The sequence below is a fragment of the Rhinopithecus roxellana genome, chromosome 11 (genome assembly GCF_007565055.1).
Source record: "Rhinopithecus roxellana isolate Shanxi Qingling chromosome 11, ASM756505v1, whole genome shotgun sequence".
NCBI classification, from domain to species: Eukaryota; Metazoa; Chordata; class Mammalia; order Primates; family Cercopithecidae; genus Rhinopithecus; species Rhinopithecus roxellana.
The window spans coordinates 113046962-113059250 of NC_044559.1; the positions used below are offsets into that span (position 1 = coordinate 113046962).

Consider the following 12289-nt stretch of genomic DNA (forward strand, 5'->3'; position numbering starts at 1 on the left):
TTTTAGTCTAGAGGAACTTCTTAACAATTGTAGCAAGTGTTTACAGATTTAAAAAAAAAAAAAAAAAAAAAAAAAACCTTTAACATTGAGAATTGGGTAAAAGTTCCAATAACTTTTCAATCTAAAAAAGACACAAGATGATTATTTCTGTCCCTTTCCTTTGTTAAAAACCCAATGTGGATATACCCTAGCAAACTGTCTTCCCACAATTTCTTTCAAACATTTTTAGACACTTTTTAAAAAAGCAATTTGTTTCTCACTTAAAGTTTAAAAGGTACGGCCAACCTCCAGTCCTATACAGGCCTGCGGGAGTTCGCAGCAGGATTCTCATCCTGTGCGATCTGATAGTAACAGATCCCCCATTCTTGTTTAAGAACTCTCCCAAGAAGTTAAGGTTCACAACACAAACATACTCAGAGAAAGATACTGTAAACAGAAACGCAATGGCAAATATAGTGCAGTATTAAACAAATTTGTTTATGGTCCTATGAATGTAAAATAGCAAGTCAGATGATTATCTCGGATGTCATCCAACATTCTGGACTGCGGCACATTCTGGCTATGATATTAAAATAGAAAAACCTTTGCAGAGCGTTAACCTATCATTACACGGAGTAAATGGCATGGCGCTGCCACCTAATTAGCAGTGTGGCTTGCATCTATAAAATAGAATTAGCACGACTGCTCCTTTTTTATTATTAGTTTGTGTTTCCAGAAAGGTGTGACCTTATCTGTATGGTTCTGTTCATTTACGCCCATCTACAAAGGATTTAATTATATTTTTTTAGGTCTCTACACTAAGGAAATTGAAAACCGCCACTGCAAAATTAAAAACGCAAAAGAAATTAGTGAGCAGATTATTTACGCCATCACCCTCCTCCTTTCGAAGACAAAGACTGGAAACCTGTCTAAATACATAAGGCATAAAATTTTCAGAAAAGAAAACTCCAGACAAGAAAATTATTACCGTTCTTCTTTTCTTCTTTCCCACATATATTCTGCAAGTTTCTCTAGTTGTCAAAAAGGAAATCTATAAATACTATAAAATTCCTGAAAGTTACATAGCATTAGAGTCAGCAGCCAGAAAATAGCAACTTACATCTGAGGAAGGTGATTCCAGAACAATGCCGAATCCTAGAACGCGGCTCTCCTCCGGGGAGGTGTGCTCGGCCGCCTGGAGAGCAGATACCTCAGAGGCCACCGCTGCCTTTTTCTCCATCTCTGACCCACTGGGCTTCTGTTTCACAGTAAGAGGTTCCACAGTCTTTGGGGGCACTTTTTTCTTTTTATTTCTCTTTCGTGAGACAGCAGTTCGCTGGGAGCATATAAGGGAAATTGGGGGTTGTTGTCTGTTTTGAGTTCCAACTGCGAATAATAAACAAAAATATGGTACAGGCACGTGTGTCTGACTGAGGAAAACTTATCTCCGGTCTATCCATGTGATCTACAAACTGAAACCGAAACGAGGAAAACTCCAGGATGAAGCACACTAAATAAATCTCCCACTGGACCTAACGGTTACCAAACACAGGCTCTGAAGCACTTTCAAGTCCTAAAGGCAGAACAATACTCAGGAGAAAGTGTTACTGCAGGTGAATCATGATAGCATACTGCTGCAGGGAAAGCATAGTGAGCTGTGAGAAAACAGAGCATGGCTTCATAAATCACAGGACGGTTTTAAACAAATGAGAACTTCCGAACTTGAATTTAGGTGGAGATGGCTGTGCTTCCTGGTCAGCCTGTTTCAGGACGTTTGGGGTTAGACTGATCAGTTCCTAATAATCTACAGGTGCCAGAACTGACAAAGATGAGACAGCGATGATCATCTGGGAGAGACTGATCAAAAGTGGCAGTCTGGGATGATTCTACAATAGGGACCAGTAAGCATGTGGGAAAAGCCTGTTAGTTGCTTAATTAGGACCAGCGAATCCTTCCTCACCAAACAAATATTCTCCACACATCAGCCACCTCCAGAGCACCCTGCTACATGGCCTCAGACCAGGCCACTTCTTTAGACCTTGGTTTCACATAATTGAAGGAGCAATAATATCATTCTGTACAAGTCAAGCAAGTCAGTGAAATCCAGACACAGTTCCAAAGATGAAAAGCACAGTACAGGAACCAAGTATCCAACCTGATTCTATACTTAAAGAAATCCAAGATGGTAAATTATAGTTCTCACAGGCGCATTCTGAGAAGTAATGTCTGCTAGCCATTTAAACATACTCTTGGAAAGTGTCATTGGAAAACATGGAATCACTGTTTAAATCCTCAAGTAATAATATAGCTTCCTAAATATGACCATAGGATGTCTCTGCTTTTCAATAGGAATGAACCTATAAGACAAGTGTAAACTAAAGGTCTTTAAAGGCACATAAACATGGATCACCTCCTCTTACCTCTTATCAGTCCGAAAATAAAGAATATTTACACTTTGATCCTGATATTTTTGTCTCCAAACTCAAAAGCAATTCATAAATATCAGAAGCAAACGAATTCCACTACATAAGAGCACAGAAGCTTTTAAACTGGTAATTAGTCTAGCTCACTGGCTCTCGACCTTGGCTGTACATTAGAATCACTCGAGTTTAAAAAAACTGAGATGCTGGGCCAGGCATGGTGGCTTACTCCTGTAATCCCAGCACTTTGGGAGGCCAAGGCGGGCAGATCACGAGGTCAAGAGATCGAGACCATCCTGGCCAACATGGTGAAACCCCGTCTCTACTAAAAATACAAAAATTAGCTGGGCGTGGTGGTGGGCACCTGTTGCCTCACCTACTCGAGAGGCTGAAGCAGGAGAATCACTTGAACCTGGGAGGTGGAGGTTGCAGTGAGCCAAGATCGCGCCACTGCACTCCAGCCTCACGACAGAGCGAGACTCCGTCTTAAAACAAAAACAAAAACAAACAAAAAAACTGAAATGTCTCAGCCCCACCCCAAACTAAATGAACTGACACTTCCAGACATGCCGCCTGGGAACCAGCATTGTCTGAAAGCTCTTCCAGTGATTCTGCTGTGCAGCCAGAGTTGGCAACTTCTCTTTGCTCTATCTGCATTCCCCCTCAAGGTTGGGTCTGTACCCTCAGAATAAAAGGGACCCTGAAGAATGATCACGATGGCCGAGGCCCCAGGCCTCGCTGAGCCTCATGATTCTAAATTAAAAATGAAAATGTTTTGGTTTAAGGAACATGGGGACTATCTGAGTTTTTCTTCTTTTGCAAATCTAGACACAGCCCGAGTCTCTGGCATCCGGATCTTACCTCTAGGTCTTATTCCTTGCCTTCTTAAAAGAAAGGTGAAACTTTCTAAATGTAATTTAAATCTAAGTCTTCAGGCATTAAACCTTAAGTAAATCTACCCACGACACAAATTTTTAAGTTTAAGAAAATTAAAGGAGAGTAATTTATTCAGTTTATCCTTTGTGCCATCCTACAGCTTTGGAATCGTTTACCTCCCTAATCTGCAAAGGTTCAGAAAAGAAAACACAGCGACAAAGTGGCATTTACTTAATAGATTCTAAAAAGGCTTCCGTCAAGGATTTAAATGGTTGCAATTTGTAGTTTGCCATTTCAGTAGTAAGGAGCTTAAGTGACAAAACAAATCATTACAATTTCATATGCATATTTTCTTAAGTGCTAACAAATTCCTCCTTGGAGAAAAGAAACCGAACATCATAAAGTAACCTTTCTTTCTGAGCTCCTTATTTAGGAGATGTTAACCTCTGCCAGGTTAATAAGAACACAGATTATCGTAGCGGAACAAGGTGAGTCCAATGCTTACTGACCTGAGCAAAATGCTTCCTTAGGGTAAAATCAAATTCAGTGCTTAAAAAGATGCTGTTTTTAAGAAAGTAGCTCACATTACTTCAATGTGATCTTGGGTGACTGATATATCTAAGTATTAAGCTTTTTATATCAAAACCACATCACTGAATATTAAAATTATACTAGAATTCACTAAATGGCATCCTGAACAGCTTCTGAGTGACGACCTTCCGGACTACTATCCCGATGAACGGGCAGGAAAGCTAGTCACGACATGGCTAAGATCAAGTGGTGATGTCCCTTGACAAGAGGGAAAACTTAATACAATGATTTATTTCTTGTACCTGTGACAAAAACAATTCTGTTTTCCCTTAATTGTGAAGATCAGAAAATACAGCTGCTATAATGAAGACCTAGACTTCCAGACTTCTATAGAACGCTCCATGGACTTTAAGGCCACGCTAATGAAACAGCTTAGGCTTGTACCATGCCTTATTAAGTTCATTTACAACCACTACATCATTCTATTTTGACAATAGTCCTGTGAGTTCGACATGAATTCTCCATTTACAGACGAGAAATAGGAAGCTCAGACACGCCACACAGCATCAAGAGCAGAAATTGGCATCCAATCCCAAATTATAAATCCACCGCTCTTCCATCCTTCAACTTGCCTGACGGCAGTGAAAACAAAAAGGAGTCACATAAACAAAGACGACAGAACAGAACGGGAGGATCTCTGAGCTTCCGCATCCTGAACAGGAGAGAAAAGCCACAAAGCACAGCCTGGGGCTCCACATTTCTTATCTGCTTAGTCCCTGAACACTGAAGCCCATGCTTCCTCCAGGGCTCCTCCATACACAATTGTTCCCAAATTTAATTAACTGACATTTGTGAAGTACTAGGAGATCATGGAATGAAGTCTATCGAGTACATACACATAATTATATGAGCTGTATTAGTTGCAAGACAAAATATGTTTGATTTGCTAAAGGAAAAATGGATTGTAGAGAAAGCTGAAAAAACAGATACTTGAAAAGGCACAGCAAGACAGCAAGGTGAGAAGAAGGCTTTAATAAAAGCACAATGAACATTCCAATGGAAGATGTCAGATATGCATTAAAAATCAAAGGACTCATTCCGAGGCCTGATCCTTGTACCTGCTTGAATTTGCATTAGTTTCCTCATGGTCTTGAGTTCTTGCAGAATGGCCTGCAACGTTGACTGGCAGTTACAAGTACAGCAGTTTGATCCAGCTGATGAATTCACCACTGGAAGTTCTCCTGAGCATGAAAGAAAAGAATGACTACTCCAAACAAACCAAAAAAAAAAAAAAAAAAAGTCATAAAGGGATGGGGAGAAAAAAGAAAGTATCTTGGCAGGATTTTGAAGCATGTGCAATTATGATGAAGCTGTGCCTAAGGAAAACGTACCCACTAATTATCACAACCTAAATCTGGGGGTCTGACTTTATCTAATTATCCAGGCTCCCATACTGTAAGGTGCGTGCTGTGGCGAGGTGTGGGAGCCTGCATGCACACACGCACACAATGAGTGGGCACAGCAGGCCTCCCTGTTGTCAGAACCGTTCGTCTCAAATAACAATACCTCAAAACTCACTCGAAACACACTCACGCTAGTTCACACAAAAAGCGAGCCCTGAGAACAGCCTTGCAAAAAAAATCTGGTAGCTGTGTTTAAGAGTTCATATTAAAAATTAAATGAGTTCTATTGAAAATAGTTTTGATATTAAGCACATTATTTCAAAAACAAAGAACTGTGCACCCATGAAGTTTTAGAATACTCTCTGGGTGTGGCGTTTGGGGTGGGGAAGCACAGAGGAGCAGGGATGGGAGGATATATTCGAATTGGATGGGTTTGAGGGTACTGGTGGGCTGGCTGGTTTTTCTTTAACTTAATAAAGAAAATCTTTCTACCTCTTTTCTCCATTCCCATGTCTTATCTTTCCCTTGCCATAGCCTCTTTTGCACTGTTTAAATTTAATGCCTTTCCTTAGTAAACCTATCTTATTCTGTTTCTCTCATAGGTAAGCAAGTATCTTCCATTGTCCTTAGAACACAATGGGACATTTGGACATTGCTCTTACAGTGGGTTCCCTCCAGCACCTGTTCACCTGACCACCATAAAATGGAGCAGTTTAGAGACTTCCAGCGATTGCATTTTCTCACAGGCCAGCAAGGTAAGTTCCATGGTTTTGTTCTAATTACATGTTTTATTATACTTTATATACCTTAAATCCTGTAATAGGCATTATTTGGGAATACTATAGAAAAATTCGCCAGAACAAAACCATGAAATACTTCAAGATAACTTAGTGATTGTAGTGGCACAATTATTTACATTCAAAATTGTAGCAAGTTGTAATGTTACAACTTTAAAATTGTAAATAATCCCAATTAAATACCAAAGTAGTCACAGTTATATATAATGTATTTTTCTTTTTTCTTTTTTTTTTTTTTTGAGACAGGGTCTCAGTCTGTTGTATAGGCTGGAGTGCAGGGGCATGATCTTGGCTCACTGCAACCTCCCCCTCCCAGGCTCAAGCGATTCTAATGCCTCAGCCTCCCAAGTAGCTGGGACTACAGGCATGCACTGCCACACCCGGCTAATTTTTGTATTTTTCAGTAGTGATGGGGTTTCGCCATGTTGGCCAGGCTGGTCTTGAACTCCTGGCCTCAAGCAATCCACTCATCTCGGCCTCCCAAAATGTTAGGATTACAGGCGTAAGCCACCACGCCTAGCCATATTTCTACAGAAAACATAAAATCGATATCTATTTTCAAACTGATATGGGGGAATTTATATTTGCAAATTTTTACTAACTTGATACTTTTCAAAGTAAATCCACTGTCCCTCCTGTACACTGGGAAATTGAACACTGTTTACCCAAAACTTACTGATATGGGGTTTATTAACTTCATTCATACCTAAGGGTATTTTATTTCTCTTATTGTCTCTTCCACGGTAGTAGAGTTAGGAAGGTCTTAAGGAATATTTCTAGTCACTATTCTAAGTACCATCTTCATCATTCTTAGAGGACAAAACCAACCCTTTTTAGCTTGTTATAAATCATTTTCTAATTTTAAAGAGAACTGACTTTTTATTTTTATGGAGGAGTCTTTAAAGAGCTGTGTCCCTCTAACCTGGATGCATGCCAGCGTGGGAACTTTGATACTGGCTTATGTAACATTGAGAGAAAGAGAAGACACCATACATCTCTGGGGTCCTTCGCTGTCTCATCAATGTCTCAGGACGGCTTTTCACGCCTCTGAACCGCAAATTGCGGTTTTTAAAAAAGTCAAAACAGTTCTCTTTTTCTTGAAGGCTATTGTGAAATGAAAATGAATGGAAAAAAATCCTTAACTTCTTTAGGAAACTGAAAATGCTTTCTTACCTTTTTCTTGTTCTCTTTGTGAAAACATAGACCTGCACATCTCTACATAGTTTATAGAACAGATATTATAGCATCCAATGTGGCTGGATAGAAAACTAATATGACCACAAAAAGCATCAGGTTTTTCTTCTTAAGCTTTGAAAAAAAAATTGTCATTTGATTCTTTTCTTAACAATTAGGAAACTTAAATTGAGAAAATTTTACTTTAAAGGAATACTTTCCATTGCTAATGAAGCACGTTATAAAATATGGATCACAGGGTTCAGTACTGATATGGGATGCTGGATTATCGCTGACCCTCCCCCGCCCCTGCCTTTATCTGGAACTCTTCTGATAATGAGAAAGGTGAAGGAGTAACCAAGAGGATATGTTAGTAACACATCATAGGACCAGGAAGCTTCTTTTAAAGACAATGGGGAGCTCTTTCTGCCCTAATGTTCAGTTTTCTTGGTGACAGTAATGTCTATATATGGGCACAAAATGATCGCTTTTACTTCTTAAAGGGCTAAAATCTCTACCAGGAAATCTTCACTTATAATATAGAACCCTCTGTCTTTCCTAATTCTCAATTCTGTTTTTAATAGTCTTCAACTCTTTCCTTTATGTCTCCCTGTCTTTTAAAGTAACTCAGCAAAGGCAGGTAATTATGGGAGGGTTTAATATATTAAACTCAACACATTGAATATTTAGAAATAAAACACAACGGTACAAACCCCCATGAGAGCCTTCTGAATGTTTGTTCACAACCATACCATTGGAGCTCGCAGCAGGGTGGGGCTGGCTTTGGAAGGTTCTAGAACGGGTGCCATACTGCCCTGAGAACTGTCCACTCTGGGGCGGTAGCTCATTCCACACACCACGTGAAGACGGGTGGAGGCTCTGTGGGGCCTCAGCAGAGGAGTTCAAACGCGGAGGCCAGACTAAATCCAGGTCCTGGGGCTCTTCTTTTAGTTTCTCTCCTTCTTTGCCAACTCGCTGATAGATCCGCCCAGTGCTGTCATTCAGCAATCTTCTCATCCCTGTAATTTGCTTTTTGATTTCCATGCTTTCATCTCCTAATGGAAACAGGGCCAAAGTTAGCACTCTAGTGAAAGAGAAAAACAGTTCACTAACCAAAAAGAAGAGAAAGAAAAAACAACTCCTCTTTGGAAATGGGAAAGATGACTGATTCTATACACTTAATCTGTAAAATGCAAAGGCAGGAAAACTGACTATGGCCTGAAAAAACCCACCATATTCCTGGTGCATCTCATTTTAATCTCTGTAAGTCTCCTATGATAAAAAAGGTTTCTTGAGAGTGTGTCATCAGGAACAAACATTACATTCCCTCTTTGGAAGCATTTTCTGAGTGAGAAGGTGATGAGGAAACAGGCTGAGACAGAAGGTCAAGGATAGAACTGGACAGCGGAACCCCTCTACTCTGATGTGCCACAGCCACCTGCGAGGAACGGGCAGGTCACTAACGCGCTCTGCTGTCTTGTCAGCTTCAGCAGGCAGGGCAAAGACAAGGAAGAAAGCCTGGACTGGCAGGGACGCAGGGCTTCACTACTGACACAATGTCCTCCAGGATGACACGCTGCTGCCACTGGATACATCACCTTCAGAGAGGATGGCCGAGGAGAGAGAGAGGCGCTGAGTGTGGCAGCATGGCAAGCGAGGGGGCTTTGTCTTTCTGGCACCCTGATTCCCATCACATCAACCTGGTGATGACCGAGGGGTCCCTGGCACTCGAGGTCACTGGCAGTACCAGCACTGGGAGGGTGGAAGTGCAGCCCCCCCACCCTGCCCTCCCCGCAACGCCAAACGCACTGCCACCTCCCCTGAAGTGTAACTACGTGCGAGAGGTCACAGGCAACTGAAATCCCACCTCACCTACACTGATTTCTTTTTTTAAATATTTTTCTCCCCACTCAGGAATTGTTTTTTTTTAATTAAAGAACTTCTATATTGCACTGGGAGTACTTAATAACTATTACTTAAAGATGTCTATAATATTGTACAGATAGAAAATATTTTCGGCCGGGTGCGGTGGCTCACGACTGTAATCCCAGCACTTTGGGAGGCCGAGGCGGGTAGATCACCTGAGGTCGGGAGTTTGAGACCAGCCTGACCAACATGGAGAAACCCTGTCTCTACTAAAAATACAAAATTAGCCGGGCATGGTGGTGCATGCCTGTAATCCCAGCTACTCAGGAGGCTGAGCCAGAAGAACCCAGCTTACCCTGTGGGGAGGAGGTTATGGTGAGGTGAGATCACGCCACTGCACTCCAGCCTGGGCAACAAGAGCAAAACTCCATCTCAAAAAAAAAAAAAAAAAAAAAGAAAGAAAGAAAATATTTTCTATCAATAATAATATCAAAAGATAATGATATCTATTAGGAGCTATTTCAAACACATTATCTTCTTAAACTGTGCATCAGCCAATATCTTCATGAAGATGAAGAGAAAAAGATTTTTTTTTCTCAAACCCAGAAGATAAAATAAAATCTTAGGCCACTGCTGGGCATGGTGGCTCACATGTGTAATTCCAGCACTTTGGGAGGCTGAGATGGGCGGATCACTTGAGCTCAGGAGTCTGCGACCAGCCTGGCCAATATGGAGAAACCCCGTCTCTACAAAAAGTACAAAAGTTAGCCCAGTGTGGTGGTGTGTGCCTGCGGTCCCAGCTACTTGAAGGCTGAGACAGAAGGATTGCTTGAGCCCTGGAGACAGGCTGCAGTGAACTGAGATCATGCCACTGCACTTCAGCCTGGGTGACAGAGGCAGACCCTGTCTCAAAAAAAAAAAAAAAAAAAAAAAAAAAAAAAAATTCTTAGGCCAGGGTATGTGCGTGTAAACATTAGTGCAGTTACTCTAATAAATGCTTGAAATTTAAACTGTAAGAAAAAGAAAAGACTAACAGCATCTATTAAGAAAAATACAGCTCCTACAAATAAATACAGCACATTCAATATAATGATGTTTTAATGCACTTAGGATCATATACACCAAGTTTCGCTGTAGAACTGCTAACTGCACAATAACCTAGCCATTTTCTGCTTTCAAGTTAGGTATTTAGCTTATTAATATATGTGTTATGTTACTAAATAAGGAAGGTTATTTTGAATTTACTGTTCACTATTTTGAAGTAAATATCTTTAGTTTTTAAAAATGATACTAAAAACATTACAGAATATATTAATTCTGTCTAACTGAACATGGGTAAACACAGAAATAACACAGATTTCCAAATTTACAATATTGCTATGTGTTGTTGGCATATGCTTGAGAGGAGAAATATTTTAATTTGAGAAAAAACTATTTCTACTTCCAACCCCTGTGAAAATTACAATGTATAAACAATAAATCATATTCCAGATTTTATGAGAATGAATGACCAAGTGAAATTTAAATAATGCAGAGTCAGCAAAATTTACTACTCTCTTAAGAGGCTATAGAACAGGGTGTGTCTGGAAGAGGTCCCAGAGGAATCCTGAAAGATAAGCCCACAGGCAAATGCGGCATTAATTTCAGCAACCAGACACATACATTCCTGGCTAGTTAACACCACAATTCAAGCAAGAGGAGGCATCTTTTCTGTGTGGTTTCCACTCACAGCCCTCCCCATCAGGCCAGGCGCACCTGCATTGAAGGCTGTGCAGAGACTGGCCTTCGCTGACACAGGTTGGTGGCCGCCTCCCCCGACCCTAGGTTCCCTGAAAAGAGCAGTCACAGCCAGAACACATGGGGCAGACACCCACCCTGGCTCTCGAGTCCATGCCAGCTTGCTTCTCCATGCTAACTGACACATCATAGGAGAAGGGATATGTCTCCTGTCAAAGGTCCTGCCTCCGCTCTGTAGATAGAATGCTAGGATACAATGCTACCATTAGGAACAGGAAGGTGTCATAAGGATTCTGGAACCTTCTGAGGGCAAATCTGCTTTGTCATGACCTCAGTTTCAGAGTTCCAGAACTTATGCCTATGAAAAGTACATGGCTGAAAATACAACCTGAGTTTTCCGTAACTTTATATTTTCATTTTGACAACCAGCATCCTAAGCTGCAGGTGGTGATGGGGGAGGAAGGTGGCAGGTGTGAGCGGTTCTGGCAGTGGGCCGCCCCTGTCGTGTGCAGAAACATGTCTCCCAAAGGCAAAACAAAATGAACCAAATACACAAAAAATCAGGACGTGGGGGTACTGAGGAGGAAGCAACAGTGCTGAAAGGAAGAGGGCAGAAGGCCAGAAGCAGGTCCGTCCTCAGAGGAAGTAAGCTCATGGCTTAGCTCACTGTGGCACATTTTAAAGGATGGAACACAGGGCCGGGCACAGTGGCTCACACCTGTAATCCCAGCACTTTGGGAGGCTGAGATGGGCGCATCACCTGAGATCCGGAGTTTGAGACAAGCCTGGCAAACACAGTGAAAGCCCATCTCTACTAAAAATAGAAAAATTAGCCAGGCATGGCAGAGCGTGCCTGTAATTCCAGCTACTCGGGAGGCTGAGGCAGGAGAATCACTTAAACCTGGGGGGTGGAGGTTGCAGTGAGCCGAGGTTGCACCACTGCACTCCAGCCTGGGCGACAGGGTGAGACTCCATCTCAAAAAACAAACAAACAAAAAAACCCAACAACAACTAAAAGGATGGAACACAGAAAACTGCAGTAACTGCAGAAGTCTGTGCTGAGAGGAGAGCTGAGAGGTGAGCTGAGAGGTGAGCTGAGAGGCGGCAGGGGAGGCTGAAGAAGGGCAGAGTGGGGAAAGTTTCTTAGCGGGGATGACGGGACGTTCAGGAATGGTCTCTGGGGTTTACTGAATCGCACTCTCTTCACCAAGCAGCAGGAGCAGCTGAGCAGGTCACCCCTGCAGCTGCTGCCTAGGAGGAGGGAGTCCCGGGGCTCCACCCCACAGCAGGGGACGATGAGTGACAGGCTTTGGCAGACAGGAAGAAGGAGGCTTCCTTGCACATTTGGGGCAGATGGGGTAGAGGATCAGAAACGAGGCCTCAAAGTGCCAATGACAAAAAACCTGAGTCAACCTAAATAAACTGGGGACAGTGGGTGCTGGGAGCAGACGAGCAGGCCGAACTGTGGAAGCTCAGTTGAGTGTGGGGTAGTGTTAGTGGGGAAAAG

General features: G+C 42.0%; 1 protein-coding gene across 18 annotated transcripts in view; it reads right to left on the reverse strand.

Annotated features, from left to right (window-relative positions):
- Positions 1 to 12289, reverse strand: part of BEND7 (BEN domain containing 7) — an 83445-nt gene that overhangs the window by 46071 nt on the left and 25085 nt on the right. For 15 of the 18 annotated variants that reach the window (XR_004060125.1, XR_004060126.1, XM_030941246.1 and 12 more), the window contains 3 exons: positions 7893 to 8234; positions 4925 to 5047; positions 1100 to 1365 (listed from right to left, as the gene is read on the reverse strand). Coding sequence is in view for 16 of the 18 variants with exons in the window: in XM_030941246.1 (XP_030797106.1) it covers positions 1100 to 1365; positions 4925 to 5047; positions 7893 to 8234 (731 nt within the window). In the remaining 2 variants the exon portion in view is untranslated. The remainder of the gene's footprint in view (positions 1 to 1099; positions 1366 to 4924; positions 5048 to 7892; positions 8235 to 12289) is intronic. The other 3 variants (XM_030941250.1, XM_030941249.1, XM_030941256.1) reach the window with 1 other exon arrangement.